The following is a 24,119-nucleotide window of genomic DNA, read 5'->3' as shown; positions in this document are numbered from 1 at the left end:
TCTGCATGTGCCTGCCTTCCTGACTTTAAGCCCCCTACTCCATTTCTTCTCCTCCCTATAACACTATGGCCTCTGTTATGAGGTGAAGGGGCAGAGCCTACCCCCTATGCCTGGTCCTCCAGAAGTGCAGATTGGCATCCTGGGCCTGGGCAGTGAATGGGGGCAGAAGGCATGCAGACTGGCTGAATGCCATTTTACAGGGATTGGGGAAGAACTGTGCAGCCACTTATTTCCCTCAACAGGTTCCTTTCGAGGTCAAGGTTACCTTTTCAGTTCATCACCATGGCAACCTAGTATAATGAGTAGGTGCATAGACTGAGCTAGTCTGGGTTCAAAGCCACGCTTTGCCACCTGTTATTTGTGTGATCTTGGGATAGTTTTTTTTTTTTTAACCTTTCTATGCCTTCGTTTCTTTGTCTATAAAATTGGGGTTAATGATCATATCCATCTCGTGGGGTGATTGTGATAATTAAATGAGTTACTACTGGTGAACACTGAGAACAGTGCTGGGCACTGAACATGGTTATCTTGACTATCTCTCAGATCTAGTTGGGATCTGTGTCTGCTCAGCAGCTTTCTGTCCCCGTCTCTTTGACCTTGCATTGTGATTACTTGGTCCTTGCAAACCGTTATCAAGCTCAGCTCACAGTTTACTCCTTAGCAGTCTCAGCTGTCATTCTGGTCCTCTCGCAAATACTCTCATTTCTCCTTGAATGACTTCTCCACCTGTCCGTGGTCTCACGTTACTCTTCTCCATTTCCTGGTGGCCTTATGGCGCTTCCTTAGATCAACCTTGGACTTCCCTTCTTTCTCGGGATTCAGAATCTCCATCTGTTTTGGCCCTTCATGTGATCAGAGCAAATGTTCTTTTTTTAAAAATTTTTTAATTTTTAATTTTTTATTATTATTATACTTTAAGTTTTAGGGTACATGTGCACAATGTGCAGGTTTGTTACATATGTATACATGTGCCATGCGGGTGTGTGGCACCCATTAACTCATCATTTAGCATTAGGTATATCTCCTAATGCTATCCCTCCCCACTCCCCCCACCCCACAACAGTCCCCAGAGTGTGATGTTCCCCTTCCTGTGTCCATGTGTTCTCATTGATCAATTCCCATCTATGAGTGAGAACATGCGGTGTTTGGTTTTTTGTCCTTGAGATAGTTTACTGAGAATGATGATTTCCAATTTCATTCATGTCCCTACAAAGGACATGAACTCATCCTTTTTTATGGCTGCATAGTATTCCATGGTGTATATGTGCCACATTTTCTTAATCCAGTCTATCATTGTTGGACATTTGGGTTGGTTCCAAGTCTTTGCTATTGTGAATAGTGCTGCAATAAACATACATGTGCATGTGTCTTTATAGCAGCATGATTTATAGTCCTTTGGGTGTATACCCAGTAATGGGATGGCTGGGTCAAATGGTATTTCTAGTTCTAGATCCCTGAGGAATCGCCACACTGACTTCCACAATGGTTGAACTAGTTTACAGTCCCACCAACAGTGTAAAAGTGTTCCTATTTCTCCACATCCTCTCCAGCACCTGTTGTTTCCTGACTTTTTAATGATAGCCATTCTAACTGGTATGAGATGGTATCTCATTGTGGTTTTGATTTGCATTTCTCTGATGGCCAGTGATGATGAGCATTTTTTCATGTGTCTTTTGGCTGCATAAACGTCTTCTTTTGAGAAGTGTCTGTTCATATCCTTTGGCCACTTTGTGATGGGGTTGTTTGTTTTTTTCTTGTAAATTTGTTTGAGTTCATTGTAGATTCTGGATATTAGCCCTTTGTCAGATGAGTAGGTTGCAAAGATTTTCTCCCATTTTGTAGGTTGCCTGTTCACTCTGATGGTAGTTTCTTAAAGGGCCCAGCCTGATTTCTGAGCTCTTCGCTCTTACTCCCCTGCAAGGCCTCCCCTGGGTTCACCGTGGCCCCCAGGAGAAGCCCAATGACAGTGGATGAGAGCTTTCTCTGTGGGCCCCAGCCCGGCTCCTCTACGTGAATGGAGGTCCTTTTTAATATATTCAGGCATTCACTGAACAATAAAGTGCAAGCATATACTATGGGACAGACTCTGAGGAAAGAGACCCTTGTGGCATGTCCCCGTTGCTATGGAGCTTTAGTTGGAGGGACGCAGTCCTGTGGTCTCAGTCCCTTCCCCCACCCCAGGGTCCCCAGTGCTGACGTCTCCCCCAAGAATCATGAGAATGTATGTGGAGTGAGCTACTAGGACTTTCAGCACCAGCTATGGATCAGGGAGCAGGTGTTTCTGCGTATCCTCATCCATGGCAGATCACCTTAATCTCCAGCCACGTTCATCAAAATGATGAGCTCTACCAAAAGTAGTGCCTACCACGGAGGGCAAGTAAAGGCAATTTTCCACCTTTTTTAGGTTTAGCCCAGTTTTCTTTCTTTCTTTTTTTTTTACTTAGCTCCACTGCTGGATATTAAAAGAACATCTTTCTATTCTGGAAGCATCATGGTGAGACCAGATTCTGTGAACACACAGAGTGTTCAAAAGAATGCTGGGTTGGAGCAATGGAAAGTACCCAGGCTTTGGTACCATCCAGTCTAGGGCTCACATCTTGGCTCCATTCCTTCATGTGGGTGAGTTTGATACATCATCTATAAAATGGTACAATCAAAATGGCAGGGCTTGTGGTGAGGGTTAGATACTGTAGGTAAAGCCTCCATTACATTCAACTGTGAATAAAAGGAGGTGTTGCTATTAGTACTGCTGTACATGATGTCATTGTTTTTCCCTCGCTGGGTAAGTTCCTTAGGAGCTCTGATGACAAGTTTTCATTTATACAAAGAAGAAAGCAATACTTCTTTCTTAGAGCAAGGGTTGGCAAACTATAGCCCCTGGGCAAATCTAGGCTGTCACCTCTTGCAAATAAAGTTTTATTGGAACACAGCCACACTCATTTATTTACATATTTTTGCACTGCAGTGGTAGAACTGAGTAGTTGTGACAGAGGCTGTGTGACTACAAAGCTGAAAATATTTACTGTCTAGTCTTTTATGGAAAATGTTTGCTGACCCCTGTCTTAGAGAGTGGTGGTGTTTGAGTCACCTACATCTACATTAATATATATACAGATATACACATACACCTACATAGTTCAAATACAGTGCCTGGCACACAGTGGGAGCCCAACGAATCTTTTAGTTCCTCTACAAAACTTAATTCAGCTCAAGAATACACAGGATCATATCTAAGAAATGCAGAGGAAGACACATTTATATTTTTATTGAATTCTATTCCTCTCTCATTTTCAAAAGAAGAGCTCATGTTTTTTAAAAAAATTCTGATTGACACTATAAACTTTATTTATGCTTTAATGTATCCTAAAGTATGTATCCTGCACTATTTTTACTTCCCTTACAGATGCTGATATGCTATACACTACCAAACCCAAATGGATTTTCAAAATCCAATTTCCTTGCTACAGTTTTCCATTTCTCTGTTGACTTTTTATGTCTGATTCACATCAGAGCATCTGGGGCCATTGCCACATTTTGACCTCAGCCTGCCCAGAGAAATAGCTCCTCTGGGGAGGTGCTGGGTCCTTGGCCAGTGGCTGCACTTCCCTGTCCTCCCCCAATTATGTGGATCTTCACCAAACCTCAGCTGAGCCCAGCTCCTGGGATGGGGGTAGATTTTTTGGGTTTCCTTCCTCCCAAAAATGATTGTGGTGAGGTTGAGATCACTTAAATGATGTCATCTGCTCTTCAAACCTGAATGAGGTTAGCATCCAGATGAGTGTCTTTGGGGACTGTATTAGTCCGTTTTCACACTGCTGATAAAGACATAGCCAAGACTGGGTAATGTATAAAGAAACAGGTTTAGCGGATTCACAGTTCCATGTGGCTGGGGAGGCGGCACAATCATGGTGGAAGGTGAAAGGCACATCTTACATGGTGGCAGACAAGAAAGAATGAGAGCCAAGTGAAAGGGGAAGCCCCTTAAAAATCATCAGATCTTGCGAGACTTACTACCAGGAGAACAGTATGGGGGAAACCACCCCTATGATTTAATTATCTCCCACCAGGTCCCTCCCACAACACATGGGAATTATGGGAGCTACAATTCAGGATGAGATTTGAGTGGGGACACAGCCAAACTGTATCAGGGACTCTCTGGAACCATAAATCTCCCCTAAGCTGCCATAAACACCTGCAGCAACGTCTGGGGCCTGTTTTGGTTATGGCCACTAGGAATTGCTCCAAGACAGATAGATGTTACTGGGTTTAAATGTTTTCTGTTCTCGGTCCAGGGGAAGCTTGGCTTTAATTTCTCCTCCTCCTCTTGGTGGCTCTCAGTGGCATGGCACCCTAGCCTGTACTTGTGCTGACTGCATGGGTCTGTATCTCTGTGGTTTCTGAGAGTTCCAGTTCTTTCTGAATCTCTGGATTTCTTAAATGTTACAAGTGGAAGGTTCATTGCAATCATCTTGTTCAGCCCTTTGCCTTGCACAGCAGAAAATGAAGGCTCAGAAACAGGGAAGGGATATGAGCCCAACAGGTTGTACCCAGATGTCAGTGTCAGTTGCTATTGGGTTATGTAGTCTTGAGTTCATAGCCACTCTGTTTCTCAATGTGGGAGACAGAAAACTCATAAAAGTTGCCTAAAAATCTCCCCTGAATAGTTCTTAAAACTTACCTTTGAGTCAAGTCAGACCAATAGGGAGTGGGTATCCAGACTGCATTGCGTTGGGCCCCAATGAGCTTTTACTGAATTGTGTGTTTAGGTGATGCTATCAATTTATATTGAGAATGATGATGACAAACAGTCTCATGAAATTGGCCATTCACCCCCTTGTGCGGATGTTGTTTCATTATGGGATATGGGGTTTCTGTTATGAGTATTCCTGCAGAGAAATTCTTGTCTGATCAAAGCACCTGAAATGGTTGTCATTTCCCTGAGCAATTTGGCTTATATTATAAAAACACAGAGTGTCCAGTACCTTACCAGGTTTTGCTTTTTTTCTATTGGGTGTCAGAAGCTCAGAGCTATATATGTAACCCCCTTTTAGTAGAGGAACACGTGGAAAATCGCAGCATAGATTTGTGGCTCCCTCCTTCTGTCCTGCTTTTCTTTCTTTTCCTGTCCTCATTTGATTTTTGTCATCATGCAGTATTTCCTGCTTCTATGTTTAACCTGCTGCTTTGGTTGGACCAGTGACCAGTTAGGCAGCATTCCTTGAAATTCCCTGCTTTGCTGGGAGCCCAAGGGCTCCATGGAAAAATCATGAACTGTGTGTATTGCTGGGATTCAGACATGTATGAGTGATAAAAGTGCAGAACAGGAGCCCATTTCTAGAAACTCTTCTGTAGGAGGGACATTAAGGTCCCCAGAGTGACCTTACGGTCCCCATTTTCTGTCCTGAATGCATATGTCATCCCATAAGTGATGACAAATCCTGGCAGAGTGGAATAGAACTGACAGTGGGGCCTGAATATTCTGAAGAAATAGTGGCTCAAGATAGAGTGGAAAGCTGCTTTTAAATTCACTCTCAGTGAGCTCTTCTGCAGAGGAAAAGAGAGGACTGTGGTTTGAAAATAAAAATTGGGTCACTGGGGTCCAAGGCCTGCTGCTGTGGAACCCTAGTTTCAAAGAGCAGACTGTAAGAAGGGAAAAGCATTTGCTTACCTGCTGCAGATTGAAGTGACCAACAGAGCTCAGCAGAGGGGAGAAGCAAGGTGGTTCAGTGAGTGCCTGTGAAGAGGAGGTACATCCCTAGTCCTCAGAGGGCCAGGACCTGTCAGCAGTCAGCTCAGTATCAGCTGAGTGTCTACCTACAGTTAAGCAGAGGCAGGGAGGTGAGGGGTGGGCAATGGATCCAACGGACTAGGGGCAAGTGTTAATGTGACCTTGCCTGGGATCTGTAACCTGGGATGCCTAGAGGTATAGCTGTGAGCCTTCTTAAATCTTATCTAGAAGAAGGAAGAGAATTTGGTTAATGAAACCATCAACTAAAATAATAACTTGTTTTTTTTAGCATCAACACATACATAAGAAAGCATATTTTCCATTGCATCTTCAGTGTATATTTGCATGCTTACCTTTCACTCTATTCTGCAAACTTTGTGAGGGTAAGGATCATATCTGTCAATTCTGTGCCATGTCCAGAGCCCATTAAAAAAACTTGTTGAATGTTTCTAGAATAAGTGAAGGAGTGGATTTGAATGGAGAGGCCCAACCACCTTGGAAGTTCTTTATCTGCCTGGCCCCTCTTATTACCTTATAAGTGAAAGACCTTATCCTTGGTTTGGGGGAATAATTCTCTCTCTGGTCTATTAGGATGGGCATGGGCTCTACAGCTATGCTGCCATGGATTTAATATTGGCTCCAACACTTTCCTTCCCTGTTGCCTGAGCAGGTCATTTATCCCCTCAGTGCATCAATTCTCTTAGATTTAAAGTTGAGATAAAATGTACCTCATGTGGTTTGTGAGGATTACATGACAGCTAATGAGATAGTATATGTAATCAGTGTCGAACATGTTGCCCGACACAGAGCAAATGCTTGGGAGAATATGCTTCTTCTTTCTTTCTTTGGATCACTGTGTTGAGGTATGACACACTTTATATATTAGTCAGGTTGTACAAAGCTCTACGGTGCTAACAGTTAAACCCTAAGATCTCAGTGGCGTATGACAAGAAAAGTTTATATTTTGCTCCTGAAAAGTTGAATGCTGATATTCCTGGTCAGGCGAGTCTCTGGGTGGCTTTCCTCTACAGAGTAGAGATACTCAGTGGGGTGCTGTCTTAATCCATTTCGGCTGCTATAACAAAATGCCTTAAACTGGGTTATTTAAAAAATAGAAAGTTATTGCTCATAGTTCTGTGGGTTGGCAAGTTCAAGATCAAGGTGATAGCAGATTTGGTACTTGGTAAAGGTCCCTTCCTTATAGATGGCACCTTCTATGAGTCCGCACATGGCAGAAGGGGTGAACGATTTGCCTAGGGCATCTTTTATAAGGGTGCGATCTCATTTCTGAGAACAGAGCCCTCACAGTCCTTTGGAAGCATCTCCCAAAGGCTCCACCTAATACTATTACATTGGGGATTAGGCTTCAACATATGAATTTAAGGGGAACACGCACATTTGGACCATAGTAGTTGCTGAAGGCCAGCTCTTCTGGGTGTCCATATCCAACAAGAAAGGAAAGTGGAGAAAGCTTTTCTATCACAGGTTTTCTTCCATGGTGTTTGGACTGTATTCTATGTCAGATCTGTCAACAGGATGTCCACCACCACTATCCAGAGGAAATCTCAGGTCTGGGGTGCAGAGAAAGAATTTGGTTCTTTGCAGCTGATGGAGACAATAGTGTGATGTTAATGAGCACATGGCCAGGCTAGTGTGGGATGAATTGAATAAAGCCATGTTTGTTTATTTTCTTAGTCAATTTAGGCTGCCATAACAAAATACCATGACTGAGTGGCTTATAAACAACAGAAATTGATTTCTCACAGTCCTGGGGACTAGGAAGTATAAGATCGAGACATTGGCAGATTCAGCATCTGGTGAGGGCCCAGCTCCTGCTTCTTTGATGGCACCTTCTCCTTGTGTCCTCACATGGTGGAAGGGGCGAGATAGCTCTCTGGGGTCTCTTTATAAGGGCACTAGTCCCAATCCCAGTCCCAATCATGTGGAGTCTGCCTTCATGTCCTAATCACCTCCCAAAGGCCATGTGTCCTAATACTATCACTTTGGGGTTTGAAACTTCAGCATGAATTTTGCAGGCATTCACACATTTAATCTATAGCAGACATTGGTTCTCTGTGGGGTGGGAAACCTGTGAGCGTTTAAAGGAGGAGGATGGTGATGTGATGCACCCTGTGAACATTAAGGAGACAAGAAAGGGACATTGGAAAAGATGGACTGGAGTGTGAAACAGGTCTGGGAGACCAGCCAGGAGGCTGCTGTAGAACTCAGTCCCAGTTCTGCCTCCCTGCATTTGTGCACCCTGCAGGCTCAACTCAGAATGCCATTCCTCCTGCCCTCCGCCCATGGAGATGCTCCCATCCTTCAAAGCCCTGTTCACTTCTCCTCCACTTCTGCTTTCTCCTCTAGAATATAATGGGCTCATTTCTCTGGACAGACCAGTGTTTCCTAGTTGGAGCCTCCATTGTACACCCCACATCTCTCTCAATGTCACCTTGATGGGACTTACAGCTCAGAACGTATGCTCAGTGAATCCTTGTCAACAGCAAATGAATATAACTTATTGTCAAATGGTGGATGGCTTGACCTTTAAAGTTAAAGGGAGAAGCTTTAAACATGATCAACATTGACTTTATTATCTTCCAGGTGCATGATTGTCTAATTTCTTACCAATTTGATTCTCACTCCATGAAAAATGATTTTTCAGGCTGCTTTTTACAGAGAAACAGGTGGGCACTGAGAAAGTATTCTGTGGCAGTTACTTTTCACATGTATTCCATTTAATCCTCATGGTATTTCTGTAAGGTTGGACATTTCCCTCCGTATCATAGGTGAGGAAACGGAGATGCTCAGGTATGAAGCATCTGGCCTGAGCTCACACAGCCTTGTGAAGGTGATGGCTGTCTAGTTTTGCCAGACTGGGAAGTGAGTGCTCCTTCCGCTGCCTCACAGCATCTCTCCGTGCTGCACAAAGCAATTACAGAGGCATGCCCCGGCATTCGTTTTTCCTACTTAGAATGAGACGCTGCTGTTTACTTTCTCAGGAAGGAAGATTGAAATCAATGTAACTAGCCTTATTAACTTTTTTAAATACGGGGGCCTGCAGATGCCAGTGCCTTTCCCGAGAGCACCAAAGCAAATATAAAAATCCAATTTGCTCGTCTTTTATATATATATATATATTTATTTATAAAATCTTCTCCAGAGTTTAAAATTCAAAGCTGTAAATGAAGAGCCGACGAGACAGAGGTAAGGAACCAAGCCTCAGACACGGGAATGTATTTACCCATATCTCTTTTGTCTGCAGGTGGCTGTTCCTTTGATGAGCACTACAGCAATTGTGGTTATAGTGTGGCTCTGGGGACCAATGGGTTCGCCTGGGAGCAGATTAACACATGGGAGAAACCAATGCTGGACCAGGCAGTGCCCACAGGTACGTGATCCATCATGTTTGGGGCTGTCATGGGGATGGCTAGTTTTTACCGTGAATCATGGGGGGAAGAACTTACTTACACATTGAGCTCTCTGAGGTGGCAATCGATAGCTCTGTAGGTAGTGAGTTCCCCACACTCAGAGGTGGTCAAACCAAGGCTGAATGAATTCTTCAGGATTTGATACTAGTCACATGTCACCTGGATTCAGCATTTCTTTTAGCGTCGAGATTCTAAGCTTTAGCTACAAGTAGGTATCACTGGGTTTTGCTTGGGAGCCCGATGATAGTGGCGTGTCAGGGAAAGAGCTTCTGAAGAATTTACGGTCACTCCTTTTCTTCCAGGCCACATGGACATAGGTTGTATATATTTAGGGAAACTTCAACAGTCAGACTATTATAAGGTTCTATTAATTATATTATTATATTATTGTTATATATTACCATATTATTATCTATTATTGTGTGTTATATTATTTACATATATTTTATATATTTAGGGAGACTTCTACAGTCAGATTATTATAAGGTTATATATTATATTATACATTATATATGTTACATAGTATATATATTACATAATTTATATATATATTTAGGGATACTTCCACAGATTTTTATAAGGTCATATTATTATATAATATTATTATATATTATTATATTATTATTATATATTGTATTATAAGGTAAACATCCTGACATTCTAAATACCAACCTTTTGTCCTTAACCAGCGGCGCTGAAGGCCTAGTGTGAATTCTTGATGGATACCTGCATGGGGCAGGCCTGTGAGGTACACCTGATATGTTTCAGGGGAAGTACCCAAAGGAGGTCTCCTCAGAGAGAACACTTAGACTCTAAATGTGGGGTATACCTGCATAAGGTGCATCTTGAAGAGGCTTACCTGGTGATAGAAGCCAGGAAGAGTTGTGACTCTGAGAAAGTGAAGCTCACTTTTCTGAATAATCACATGTCCCTGCTACAGTTGTAAAGACAGCTGCTTGTTGGAGAAGGGAGGCCATTTTCTACAGTTTCTCTTTGACCAAAGGCTCCCTCACTTTAACCCACACCTGTCTTGGTTTTCACCAATCCCCCAGGTGCTCTTTCTCAGTCTCCCCTGTCAGCGCACTCTGGCCATGGAGTATTAAGAGTTCTTCAGGCTTACTGGGTGTTCTTTCTGTGGTTGGCCTCAACCACTCCCATGGCCTCAGATACTGCCTCTGTGCTGGTGATTCTGACATTTATGCCTCCAGCCTAGATGTCTCAGGAATTTTACACCTACACAACCCACTGCCCAGCTGCCATGTCATCTTGGCTACCTCTGGAGAACGGGGTTTTCCAGGATGCTACTAAAGTGGGAGCAAAGAAGATGCTCAGAGATGCTCAGGTGAGGGTGTGGCCTCATTCACTTTGAGTCTGGCTCCAAAACAGGAGCCACTGGATGGTTATGGATAGCTCCTATTAAGGGCATTAATTGTATAAATTTCTCAAAAGTGTTGATACAAGCCTTAGGTGTAATAGAGTTAGGCTGTGGTACAAAATTGAGCATTTCAGATCTGGTGGGACCTTACTTTGAATGAGCAAAGTCATCAACAGGTGTGCATGCCTATTAGCAAGGCAGTGTGGAACAACCTCTGTCTGTTGCCCAATCATGCTGACTTTAAAAAGTACTGCCTGGTTTACATGATAGAATCACCCATCCCATTAGGGACCCCAAGAATCCAAGACACCTCTGCTTAAACATAGCACATCTGCTCTACTCTTCATGGCCCTCCTTGATAGTGGCCCAATAAATCTGGATCTTATAGTGTGTATACGTGTGTGTATGCGTGTGTGTGTGTGTATGGGGGTGTATGGGTGTGGTGTGTGTGCATGCCTGTGTACTGGTATATGTGTGTGTGTGTGTGTATGGGGGTGTATTGGTGTATGTGTGTATGCATGTCTATGGGTGTGTGTGTGTATGTGTATGGGGGTGTATGTGTGTGTGCATATGGGGGTGTAAGGGGTGTGTGTGTATGGGTGTGCGCTTATGGAGGGTGTGTGTGCATGTGTATGGGTGTGTGTGAGAGTGTATGGGGGTGTACGGGTGTGTGTGTATGGGGGTGTATGGGTGCATTGTGTGTGCATGCCTGTGTATTGGGGGTGTATGTGTGTGTGTATGGGGGTGTATGGGTATATGTGTGTATGCATGCCTATGGGTGTGTATGTGGGGTGTGTGTGCATATGGGGGTGTAAGGGGTGTGTGTATGGGTGTGTGTGCATGAGTATGGGGGTGTGGGTGTGCATGTGTATGGGTGTGTGTGTATGGGAGTGTATAGGGGTGTGTGTATGGGGGTGTATGTGTGTATGGAGGGTGTGTATGCATGTGTATGGGAGCATATGAGTGTGTGTGTGTATGCATGTGTAGGGGGTCTGTCTGTATGGAGGTGTATGTGTGTGGGGGGGGTGTATGGGTGTGTGTGGGGTGTATGGGAGGTGTGTGTGTGTGTCCGTGTGTTTGTATGGGTGTGTGTATATGGCAGTGTGTGCATATGCATGTGTATGGGTGTGTGTGTGTTCACATATGCTCTTTCTGCTCATCTTTAGTCCACTTAAAGCCCTGTAGCATGTTGTAGGCTCTCCAAGCTCAACATCTCCAAAACTGAACTCTTGATTTACCCATTTCCCCTTCCCTGTCTACTCACTTTCCACTGTTCCTCGTCTCCAGAAAGCTCACTTCACCCTACTGGTACTGATTCAGAAACCGGGGGCCATGTTTCTCTTTTTTCTCTCTCTTACCCACTTTTCCAATCAATCACTTTGTTCTGCCATTTTACTTCCTAAGTATATTTTGGGTCTGCCCAAGCCTCTCCATCTCTGCCACCACTGCCCTGGTGAACACAACCATTGTCTGTTTCCTGGGTAAGTGGAAAACTTTCTAACAGACTCCTTGACTTAACTCTTTGGACTTTAATCCATTCTCCAAACAGATGTCGAAGAGATTATTCTAGAATATAAGCATGTTCATGTTACTTCTTTTCTTCCTTGTCTCTACCCAGCTTCTGTCTTAAGGCTTTCTGAGGCTTCTCATTGCTCCAGGAAAGACCAAAGCCCTGTTGTGGTCTCCAAAGTTCTGAGGGCTGATCCTCCCTAAACCTCCAAATCATCATCATGCTCCCCATCCCACTCTGCTCACTTTACACTGGCTTCTGACAATTGCCAGAATGTTCTGACTCTCTCCTGCCTCGGGAACTCACATGAGATTGGCATCCTCCACGGAGCCTTTCCCCTACCCACTGTCTTGTGGGTCCTCTTCATATCTCAGTCTGGGTCAGCATTCTTTGTAATGGTTCCCGTTGCACCTTGCACTTGTCCTTAGTAACACGCATCACAGCAGGTGTTATTCATCCAGTGCATGTTTTACTCCCAGATGAGAAGTTCTATGTGAATGGGGACCATGAGAATCTTGTTCATAACTTTATCTTCAGTGCCTAATGCAGTACATCAGACATCCTATGTACTAAATTAGCAATTTGTTGGATGGATGTGTGGATGGGCAAATAGTCTTTATTAGGTGTTTTTATTAATACAGGAATGAATGAAAAAAGATTAAAGGCCTTTGGGTGCTTTACTAACTGATCATGTATTTTCCTCTTTGCTACTATCCTTCCCATTTTACGGATCAGAAAACCAAGTTCTAAGAAGCTGAGTAAAAGTGTGTCTTTTTACTCATGCTACTCTCTCTCCCCAAAGACATGGCTTTTGCTTCTAATATTAATTTTCTCAGCCCCTCATTATGGCAGGGTGTCATTTCATAAATATTGGATCATGCTAATACAATCTTCTGGGCTTTTCTAAATAGAAGCATTTGATAATGATCACTGAAATTATTCTGTCATGATGCGCCTGTGGATTTCAGCAGCTCTGTGTGCCGCTTAGGCAGAGAGGCATGAAAGCGAATTTGGATTAGGCAAAACTGTTTGTTCTTCTTATGGGCAAAGGCTGAAATCTTGCTTTTCTTTCTGTAAAGCCAGCAGTTCTCCTCATCTTGGAAGTCAAGTTTGAGTCTGTTTATTCAGATGTTCCACAGCTTTTTGCCCATCCCCTTTGTATGACGAGCTCCCTGCTATACTTGGTCTGGGTAACTCATTCCATGTCATTTTGGGACTTAATCCTGCTGATGGCCTCCCCTGGCACATAGGATGAAATCTGAAATCCTTGTCATGGCCTATAAGATCCTGCATGATCCAATGTCTTCTTTGGGCCCCTTTTCTTCTCCTCTCTCATACCTGGTGTGTTTTAGTTCCTCAGATGTGTCAGATTCTTTCTTGGCACAGGTCCTTTGCACATATTGTTCCTTGGTCCTTCTCACCAGAATTTGTTTTCTCAATTCTTCGCTTTGTTGATTTATCTTTCGTTCTTTGGTTCTCTCTCTGGTTTTTTTTTTTTTTTTTTTTTTTTTTTTTTTTTTTTTTTGAGACAGAGTGTCGCTCTGTTGCCCAGGCTGGAGTGCTGTGGCGTTATCTCAGCTCACTGCAGCCTCCACCTCCCAGGTTCAAGTGATTCTCATGCCTCAGACTCCCAAGTAGCTGAGACTACAGGCACACATCGCCATGCCTGGCTAATTTTTGTATTTTTAGTAGAGATGGAGTTTTGCCACGTTGACCAGGCTGGTCTTGACCTCCTGACCTCAGTTGATCCTTCTGCCTCGGCCTCCCAAAGTGCTGGGATTACAGGCATGAGCCACTGCATCTGGCGCTTTGCTGATTTCTTCATGTCTCAGCTCACAGGGCTCCTCAAGGCAATCTTCCCTTATCCGTCTGTCTAAAGATGGACTTCCTCCTTATTCTCACTCATAACATCCTGTTCTTTGCTTTCAAAATCGTTATCATAGACATGTTTGCAAGTCAGTGTATTCCAATCTTACACAACAGCTGAGTGACCCTAGGGTCTCAACTCCCAGTTTCCACATCTTTATCTTGGGGACCAGTGTAAGAGTTAAATGGAGGATGTCTGCATGAGTGTGAACTGTCTGCCCGGAGTAGGGGTTAGTCAATGTTGGTTTTTCTAAATGTTTTCTGGTTCTTGCGATCTCTGGGGCTGGAAGTCCAAGTCCACCTGAGACCTTGCCCCCACTTCTAGCTCACTGATGCTGTTTTACAAAGGCAAGCTGCTCAGCAGGTGTTCTACTGTGGGTCCTGACAGGCCAGAGAGGCTTTTCAAGTCCAGGATGCATTGCTGCATCGAGGGCTTAGACATTTCCTCCAGCCCACCTCTGTGAATTGAATGTTACACACAACTACTGTTATTTGCCATTGAAAGTAATGGCAAAAACCACAACTACTTTTGTGTCAACCTAAATACAGACTTTTCCTCATCTCTGTCCATGGGAGAAGCTCTTGCACTAGCATTCCAGGCTTCAGACCTGGTTTCACCACCTTCTCATTACTGAGGCTGTCACAGAGGAGCAGGGGTTAGTACACTCACTCACAAACCCTCTCTCTAGCTGTCTATCCTGCCTATGGAACTAACTGCAGCTGCCACCAGTTCCTAGCCCTGCCTTCCCCATCTTTGGCATGGGTTTCCACAAGTCATCCCTGAGGTACAGCCCTGAATTACAGCCCAGGGCCCAGCAGGAGGGCATCCTGGGGTCTGAAGGAAGATGTGAGTGCTGGAGGTATCCTTCGGAAAGGGCTAAAGCCAGAGGTAGTGGGGCTTGGGTGGCTTGCTTCTATATCCTTTGAATACTTGTAGGACATTCCTTTAAACATAAGGTATGGATTAGGGTTGAATATCAGGTTGCAAAATCAGGTACATAAGAAATACTCACTTATTTCTCTTCTTTACATAAACCTGAATCTGACCCTCAGTCCCCAGGGAGCTGAGACTATATTTTAGGCACTGTTGGAGCTCCCTCTTCCCTAGGGTTCTATGAGTTTCCTGGGGTTTAAGCAGACTGTTGTGATTTTCTCTGGGAATCCCACTGCTGCATTCCCTTTAGGTCTAGTGATTCTGCTGCTGCTTTCTCAGGCTAGGAGCCATTGTCACAGCCCAGCCAGCCCAGGTGCACCACCCACAAACCCCCCCAGGCCTGCCCCTCCTCAGGTACTGCCACGGAGGAGTGTGGCACCAGCAGATCCATTCCTCCCACCTTCGTAAAATGGGAGAACCTCTCTCCTCACCATCTTAGCCTTCAAAAGCATACCCTTCTTGGCCCAGTCCTTCCAGAACCCAGCATTCTCTGTTAAGTAAGTTTAGAGTTAGAAAAAACAAAGGAGGAAGGAAGGAAGCCTTGATTTCAAGCAGCTTCTTCTATTTTTCCTACACACATTTCTAGAGCAGAAAAATACAAAAAGCTTAGTGAGTTTCCAGATTGGAAGGAGGAGGAGTTGGGAGAACACACACACAGGTGACACACATGCACATGCACACACACACACGCACACACACACACACGCACACACACACACATTTCACCCAACTAGCATGTCATGGAAGCAGCACCGTCTCCAGGGTGGTCCTGGCCTGTTCCTTCACACCATGGGGCCTTTGCCTGTGGGTTCCTGCCTTGCTCTAACTGCTCATGTTTCTAAAGGGAGGGTTGAGGTCTGTTTGGGTTGAATGGTGTCTCCTAAAAAGATAAGTTGAAGTCCTAACCTCTGATATCTGTAAATGTCACACTTAATTGAAAATAAGTATTTATAGAAATGATCAAATTAGGATGAGGTCATGCTGGTCATATTGGGTTCTAACCCAATACGACTGGTGGAGGCAAAGATACATACACACATAGGGAAGGAGGCCACATGCAGATGGCAGTGGAGATTGGGGCAATGCAGCCATAAGGCAAGGAATACTGAGGATTGTCAACAGACACCAGAAGTCAGGCAAGGCAAGGACGGGTTCTTCTCTAGAGCTTTTGGAGACAACGTGGCCCTGCCAATACCCTGATTTTGGACTTCTAGCTTCCAGAACTGTGAGACAATAGGTTTCTGTTGTCTTAAGCCACCCAGCTCATGGTAATTTTTAATAGCAGTTCTAGGAAACTAAAACCAGGTCAATTACACATCAGTACCCTGACCCCATCACCTACCCAGGTTACCTTTTCCACACGAGCTCTGTAAGTATTGGAAGCTTTGCTTTCTTCTGTTTTTTTATTTTGTTTTGTTTTTTTGAGATGGAGTCTCGCTCGGTCGCCAGGGCTGGAGTGCTGTAGCACGATCTCGGCTCACTGCAAGCTCCGCCTCCCAGATTCACGCCATTCTCCTGCCTCAGCCTCTCGAGTAGCTGGGACTACAGGCATCCACTACCAGGCCCAGCTAATTTTTCTGTATTTTTAGTAGAGACGGGGTTTCACCATGTTAGCCAGGATGGTCTCAATCTCCTGACCTCATGATCCGCCCACCTCGGCCTCCCAAAGTGCTGGGATTACAGGTGTCAGCCACCACGCCCGGCCAGCTTTGCTTTCTTCTAAGGGAGCTGGCATTTACTACTTGTCCACTCTAACTAAGAAGTGGGTTAGGCATCATCCTGTACAACATTTCGTCTAATGTCCCACCATCCCATGAGTTCGAGATATTGTCGCTTGTTTTTGAGAAAACAGAGTCCCAGAGAAGTGAAGCAACTGGTCCAAGGTCATGTGAGTTTTATGTGGCTGAGGAGTCAGGCTTGATGTCCAGGCTAGAGAAATATATATTGCAGACATGGTACTGTTGTCAACTAAGCATCTTTAAAAATTGTTTCTACTTGCAGTCATGATTTATGATGGCAAAAATAATGTGTATTCATTGTTGAGAAAATGCTCAACAGAGATAGCTATAAAGAATGAAATGAAAGTCATATGTTCACACAAACTTGAAGAAATATGTATTTTGCTATTTAATGCGTTTTTCTTTAGCATTTTCCCGTGTCATTAAATGTTCCATAAAACCATGTTTTCTAAAGGTTTCATAGTTTCCCATTGCAATGACTGTTCCACGATTTATTTCATCACCCCATATTGTTGCATATTTAAGTCCTTTCCAGTTACTCCTGAATCATGTTGCGGTGAGTATTCTTGTACATACACCTCTGTGCTCATCTCCAATAGAAGTTATCGAATTTGTTTTCATATGTATATATTTCTGTATTCCCTTATATACCCAAAACAGAATGGTTGTGTATTATCTTTGACATCTGGAGAAGGAATATCATCCACATGGCAAACATGTAGTCCTGGACATTTGCCCATGACTTGATGGTTGGGAAAATGCTTTGCAAATTCTGAAGCACTAAACGCAAGCCAGGCACTGTCGATGGTCCCCTGATTGCACCTTGTTCTAGCTCTTAGCTTAGGTACTCCCTGGGCTTTAGCAAGAATAGTGTTGGAAATATTGTCGAATAGAATGGTCCAAGCACTAGTCAATCCAGGTGGACGCTAGCTGTAAAAAGCTGTGTGGGCTCCCTCATGTTTATTGGATGAACTGCGAGCTTGTTCACGGGCCATAAACAGAGCTAGCTTCGGTTCTTGTAGGCAGGGACAACATAGTATTTATATTTGTAACCGCAATGCTGGGGCTTAGTAGGTAGCGGCAAATGTTTGTTAGATGAATTGCTCTTATTAATAGTTGAACTTTCTCATGATGTGACCCCAGCATGTATCTTGAGCCTCAGTGCCCCCTCCTGCCCTTTTCTCTTTCATTTCCCCTTCTGTGTAATCACACGAGAGCAGCCTTTGTGTTATTGTTTTGGAAGTCCAGTCTCCAACCCTGTTTCTTGATTTGGGGTATCTCTCATTGTGTTGAGTCTCGGTGGATTGTGTAGCTCGCTGAGAGGTGAAGATGCCAGCTGCTCATCATTTCCTGGCAGCCTGGGTGTGGCTGAATAGGTAACCTGGATGCAGCAGGTGGACCCTGCTGCCCAGGACTTTTCATCTAGGAAGGATGGGCCAGCAGCCAGAGGCTGGAGAATTGGGGTGTGCAGTAGTAGGGGTGGTGTCTGGCCATGGTGTTTGTGCTACAAGGTTGCTGGACTCTTGCTTGTTGATCTCCCAGAACTCCCTTTTTTTTCTGCTTATTTTTCAGGCCTGATCCTTCAGCTTTCTGTTCATTATGAGCTTCTCAATATTCCAGAAACTTCGTATTTTTTAAAAGATAGTCATAGTTGATATCTCTTGTTTCAACCACAAACCCTACAGGTCACACTTTCGTGCCTTTGTACTTGCTGATCCCTAAGGCTAAGAGCACAGCTCCACTTTTCCTTCCTCCTAAATCAAACCCCGGCACAAATGTCACCTCCTCCAGGAGGCCCTCCCTGACTCCCCTCACAGCACTTACCTCTCTACTATGCTTCTGTAGCTGAGTTTATCACATGTTGTCTCTGATTCCCTACTAGGCCTGTGAGTGGCTGCAGGGTATGGACTGCCTCTCATTGCTGAATTCCTTGTATCCTGCATGGGGCCTGGAATAAGGAAGGTGGTTATTTAAAAATAACTGAATTATTGTTAAAGTTATTCGTGTTGGGAAAGTTGGGAGAAAGTGGTTTCAGGAGAACCCTCAAGGGGCTGCCACTTTCTTTGGCGTTTTCGTGGCACCTGGGGCATCTGTAGCTTTCATGTCTTGAGCCCGACTCTGAGCTTGTTGAGGCTTTGGTCAGGATGGGCCACTTGGTCCCAGGGCCTGATTGGTCTGGGTTCTTCTGCTCTGAAGTTGGTCCCAGGATCCTTCGGGCAAATAAAGAGACACTGGGGATGATCCCTTCCTTTGCTCTGGGGCCCGGCACCCTCTCATGAATGTGTGGCACTGCTTGTGACACGTGTAAGTGGCTCCTCTTGGAAAGATGTAATCTATCCTCAGATTGACCTACTCTTCCTTTAATGTGAGGCTTACAATAAAATCATATGGAAGTTTGGGCCTTTAAGTGTCCTTAATCACACCTGATACTATTATTGATTGGTTTAAAGTTGTAAGTTCTCATGTTCCCATTTAGCAATTGTTGAGTCAGTACATTTTTTTCTTTCCTCTTTAATGACAAAATATTATATATTTATTCTTAAAAAATGCTGAGTTTGAACATATAAGTTACCTCTCTCCACCCTGATTACAGTTAGCCTAAATATCACCATTAACATATTGATGTGTTTTGAGAGAGAAAGGGAGAGAGTGAAGGAGGATGGAAGACAGAGACTATCTGTATGTGGTAATAGTAATAGAGACATCCTACCTATGTAGTGCTTACTATGTGTCAGGTACTATCCTAAGTACTTGAAATATAGTAACTTATTTAATCTTTGCAGCAGTCCTCTGATGTAGATGCTGTTATCTGCATTTTACAGATCAGGAAACCTAGGCACAGAAAACTTGAATGACTTGCCCAGGTCATCGTTAGCATATGGTGGAGGCACGACGTGCCCTCGGAAAGGGTCCAGGCTGTGCTCTGGACAGCTGCACTGTGGCCACCTAGGAGTGCAGACAGTGAATAGAATCATAGCTCCCAAACTCTTCTGTCATCCGTCTCTTTTTATGCCACTGTATTCAGAGTTAGTTTTCACCATCCAAGGCTACATGATATTCTCCTGGGTGAATGAACCATGGTTTATTCAACTAACACCTAAGAGATAGAGGTGGGAGAAGAAAGAAATGCCAGAATGCCTTCTGTGTTCCCAAATAAAAGACAAGATCTTTGTCTCCAAACAGCTCTGAGAAAAGTTCTTACAAAACATCTCATATTATAAGATGGTTTTTCGTGTACTTGGAGCTACAAAATTAATTGTAGAAACTACATTAGCCTGCAGTGACCCCAATCAGTGCTAGTTTGGGATGTTTACAGGGATCACAGAATTGATAGAAAAGGCAAGGAGATTGAACGCAGGTTTAGTAATTATTCCGGAGGATATGACCAAGTAATGACGAGTGTTGCTGATGGTTATGAACAAGTGTCCAAACAATGGCTTTGAAAAGCAACATGATGTCCTTTTGGTGATCAGAATATACAGCTGCCAGATAAATGGGAAAACCTGTTTGTGCTAATATCCACATAGATGCTTGCCTTGACACTCAGTTTTCTGTGACATCATACCTAGATTCAAAAAGTATTATATTCCAAATGGTGTAATGGGAAGTGAAAGTGATGGAGACTGGCATCGTTCAACTAAAAAAGTGCTTCTTCTGATGACAAACACTGCTGCATTTGACGAGTTAGAATAAAGGTGTTGTCTGGGAGGCAGAGGTTGCAGTAAGCTGAGACTGCGCCATTGCCCTCCAGCCTGAGCAACGAAAGCAAAACTTCATCTCAAAAAAGAAAGAAAGAAAGAAAGAAAGAATAAAGAGGTTCTAAAGTCTATGTGAATGGATAACAAACCACTATGTCTCTTAACCTAACATGTGTATACCACTTCCTGGACAGTGTTCTAAGGGCTTTACATGTTTTTACATCGTTTAATACTTCAACAACCCTGTGAGCTGGATGTTATTATCACCCTTATTTTAAAGAGGAGGAAACTGAGGCCCAGAATGTCAACTCTCGCAAAAGTGAGTTACAGTAAATGGAGGAGTTGAGATTTGAATTCAGGCCGTCTGGATCCAGAATCTGTGCCCAGAACCACTCTCTATTTTTCAATTAATATTTTATGAAACGTGATTTAAAAATGTATGTGTAATTAAATTGTATATTAGATACCATAAGCGGACTTTTGCCTAATTCAATCATCTGTACACTTAAAATTGTATTTATTAAAGTTGCCCGAAAACTTTTTTTTGAGGGAAGGATGTCTTGTCACTGGAAAAATGGAAGAAATGCTTTACTTTTAATGGAGGGTTGATCCTGTCAGTTTGTTGAATCATCTAAGTCTGTCAGTGTCTCTGTAAATGCAGATACAGTGAACCTGCATGTTGTTCGGAGTAAATTCTTTGAAAAGGAAGCATCACAAAAACAGTCGTGTGTCAGCGACACATTTAACAGGACCACAGAGATGACGTCCTTCAAGATTCCTCTGTTTCCTGCTGCTTCAACTTTAGCCACTCCCAGGGCAGCCGGAGAGGAAGACGTTGCTGAGAATCATCCTGATCATGGTGATGCTGGCTGGATGCTGATGCTAGGCGATGTCTTCGTGGACCATTCAACCGATTGGGCTGCTGCAGGGGCTGGAGCTCCTCCAAGTGAACCTTTCATTTTTAAATGTGTGATCTGTCTTTTCCTTAGTAAAGAAACAGCTTTTCATTATGCTTTGGCTATTATAGTAATTTGAATTACAAATATGCATTCTAAGATATTTGGTAAGAAAAGGAAATAGTTTAGTATAAATATAGTCTTTTTTCCCCAGTTTAGTAAAAACAAGATGGCTGAGATGTCTCTAAAAAATAAAGTCCAACAATCTGGAAAATCCAGTAATCCATTGAGGTCCCATTTGCCATATCTAATCTGGTGGTTATTAGCCACACATGGCTATGGAGTACTGGAAATGTGGCTAGTCCTGTAAGTGTAAACTATACACCAGATTTCAAAAACTTAGTATGAAAAAATCATGTAAAAACATCTTATTAATAATGTTTATGTTGATTACATGTTGAAATGATTATATTTTAGATGTATTGGGTTAGATAAATTATTAAAATTAACCCATTTCTTTTTTACCTTTTTAAATGTGCCTATTAGAAAATTTAGAATTGCATATGTGGCTCACATTATGTTTCTATTGGTCAATACTCTCCTAGATTATTAGATTTTTATGACGTCACTTGTATTCCCACCAACAGGGATATCTCTCTTTGAGAATAGTAATAGCTAGCATTTATAAAGCACTCATTCTGTGCCAGGTGCTTTAAAGCCTTGTTTCCTTTATGGTTCACAAAACCCTGTGCAGTGTAGGTAACATGTGTTCCCACTTTATAGATGGAAAATTGAGGCACGAAGAGATTAAGCAACTTGCCCTTCATCATAGAGGTTGGAAGTGCTGGGAAGGGGATTTGAACCAAAGCAGCTCAAGTCAGTGGCACCCACTGATGACTCCCAGGCATCCACCTTTTAGCACATGGACATAACACTTCTGTCTCTGCCTTGCTCTGTTGACTTGAACCTCTGGACCTCAGTTTTCCTACCCAGGATTGGGTGGAAACATGTGATTTTAAATATGTAGAACATAATAACAACAGAGCTACCTCAGGTTCCTCTAGCTCTGTTCTTCCTGTGGTTATTATTGTGGTTCTGTGTGGGCTGCAGGCACATGGTGGAATTGGGTAGGCATTTTCTCTACTGCCAGGCCTTTGGTTAGCATGGCCTTCTGCCTAGTGGCTAAGGAAGCATCCCTGGGAACTCATCCCAGATCTGTCACTAACCTCAGACTTTGAGCTGCCTTTCTCTGGGCTTCCTACACCCACTTCTGTGAAATGGATCTAAAAATAAGGAGTCCTGGATTCTGTCCTAGCTCTGCCATTAACTTGCTCTGTGACCTTGGGCCACACATCATCCCTCCCTGGACCTTATTGACCGTTGTAATATCAGAAGTCAGTTTCTTCTGACTCTAGCATTCTTTGACTTGTAATTTATGAATCAAGAAGAAGGCATTTCTAAACATAGGAATTTAGTGATACATTTATAAAACAAAACATTGGTGAAGACTCCTGTGGTCCTAACCCCTCCATTCGTCTGTCTGTCAAGCAGGGCAACTGCTTCTGCTTCTTTGCAGAGGAATTTGTCTTCATGAGTATATGGAGGTAGGGCACCTGACGTACAATCTATCCCTGAGAGCCCAGACCGTCACAGAAAGATAAATCTCCCAGTTGAGCTTAAGGCACGTACTCTGTTCTCACGCATCCTTGCAGAGCTGCAATGATCTATCACATGCCCCATTAATTTCACAGGTACAACTCCAGAATTTATTTCCCCACAACTACTAATCAGTGAGACATTTGGTAATTGAGAGAAATTACCCTTTTCTAAAAAGACCTCCTATTTTCCCTCTTCATCTACCTAGTTTTGACACTGTGCTCTGTGCTGACACAATCATACTTTATGTTTGGAAAGCAACAGATATTTGAGCAAACTGTTTTTAAAACTTTCCTCAAATCTGCCAATATCTTTTAAAATTGCTTCCTTTCCTAGGTGTTGTGTTTCCTTATTAAGAAACCCAAATTGCACTTTCTCAGGATTCAAAGCCTTGTCGTCAATGAAACAACTTGTGAAAGCTATGAACAAGCAAGAATATGTTATGTCTTTTAAGAACTCTGAGAGTGTCTAAGGTTAAAATAAGACCTATAGCTTCCAAGATCCTTCTAAATCATAGCTGCAAACATATATAAGCATGATGTGTCCATCAGTTTGGATTCAGGTAGGAAAACGGAAACCATTCTAGGTATTTCCATCAGGAAGGGGTTTAATACAGGGTATTAGAGGTTTATAAAACCTTTGAAGCTCTCACATACATGGTCACATAATCTTCACTAAGGGTACCAAGACTACACAATGGAGAGAGAATAATTTCTTCAACAAATGGCATTTAGTAAATTGAATATCCACATGTAGCAGAAAGAAGTTGGATCCTTATCTTACACCATACACAAAAATTAATTCAAAATGGATTAAAGACCTAAACATGAGAGTGAAAACTGTAAAACCCCTAGAAGAAAATGTAGGTAGAAAGTTTTATGATGTTGGATTTGGCAGCGATTTCTTGGATATACCACCAAAAGTACAGGTGACAAGAGCAAATATAGACAAATGAGACTATATCTAACTTAAAACTAATGTGTTTCAAAAGGAACAGAATTAAAAGACAACCTGTGGAATGGGAGAAAATATTTACAAACCTCTCTTGTAGGGTTACTATCTGGAATACATAAAGAATGCCTACCACTCAACAACAACAAAACAAATAACCTGATTTTTTTTTTTTAAAAAGGGCTGAAATAGACATTTGTCCAAAGAAGATAAACAAATGGTGAGAAACATGAAAATACGGCCAGGCACAGTGGTTCATGCCTGTAATCCCAGCATTTTGGGAGGCCGAGGTGGGCAGATCACCTGAGGTCAGGAGTTCAAGACCAACCTGGCCA

At 43.1% G+C, this 24,119-nt stretch overlaps 1 protein-coding gene across 13 annotated transcripts in view; it reads left to right on the top strand.

The window, feature by feature from the left end:
* The window catches only part of PTPRT (protein tyrosine phosphatase receptor type T), a 1,128,501-nt gene that overhangs the window by 296,377 nt on the left and 808,005 nt on the right, over positions 1–24,119 (top strand). For all 13 annotated transcript variants that reach the window (XM_054674440.1, XM_003316939.5, XM_054674441.1 and 10 more), the window contains exon 2: positions 8,994–9,119. In XM_054674440.1, coding sequence (XP_054530415.1) covers positions 8,994–9,119 — 126 coding nt within the window. The remainder of the gene's footprint in view (positions 1–8,993; positions 9,120–24,119) is intronic.

The sequence above is a fragment of the Pan troglodytes genome, chromosome 21 (assembly GCF_028858775.2).
Source record: "Pan troglodytes isolate AG18354 chromosome 21, NHGRI_mPanTro3-v2.0_pri, whole genome shotgun sequence".
NCBI lineage: Eukaryota > Metazoa > Chordata > Mammalia > Primates > Hominidae > Pan > Pan troglodytes.
Note: the sequence above shows the minus strand (reverse complement) of the source record. Positions and strands in the feature narration are given on the sequence as shown.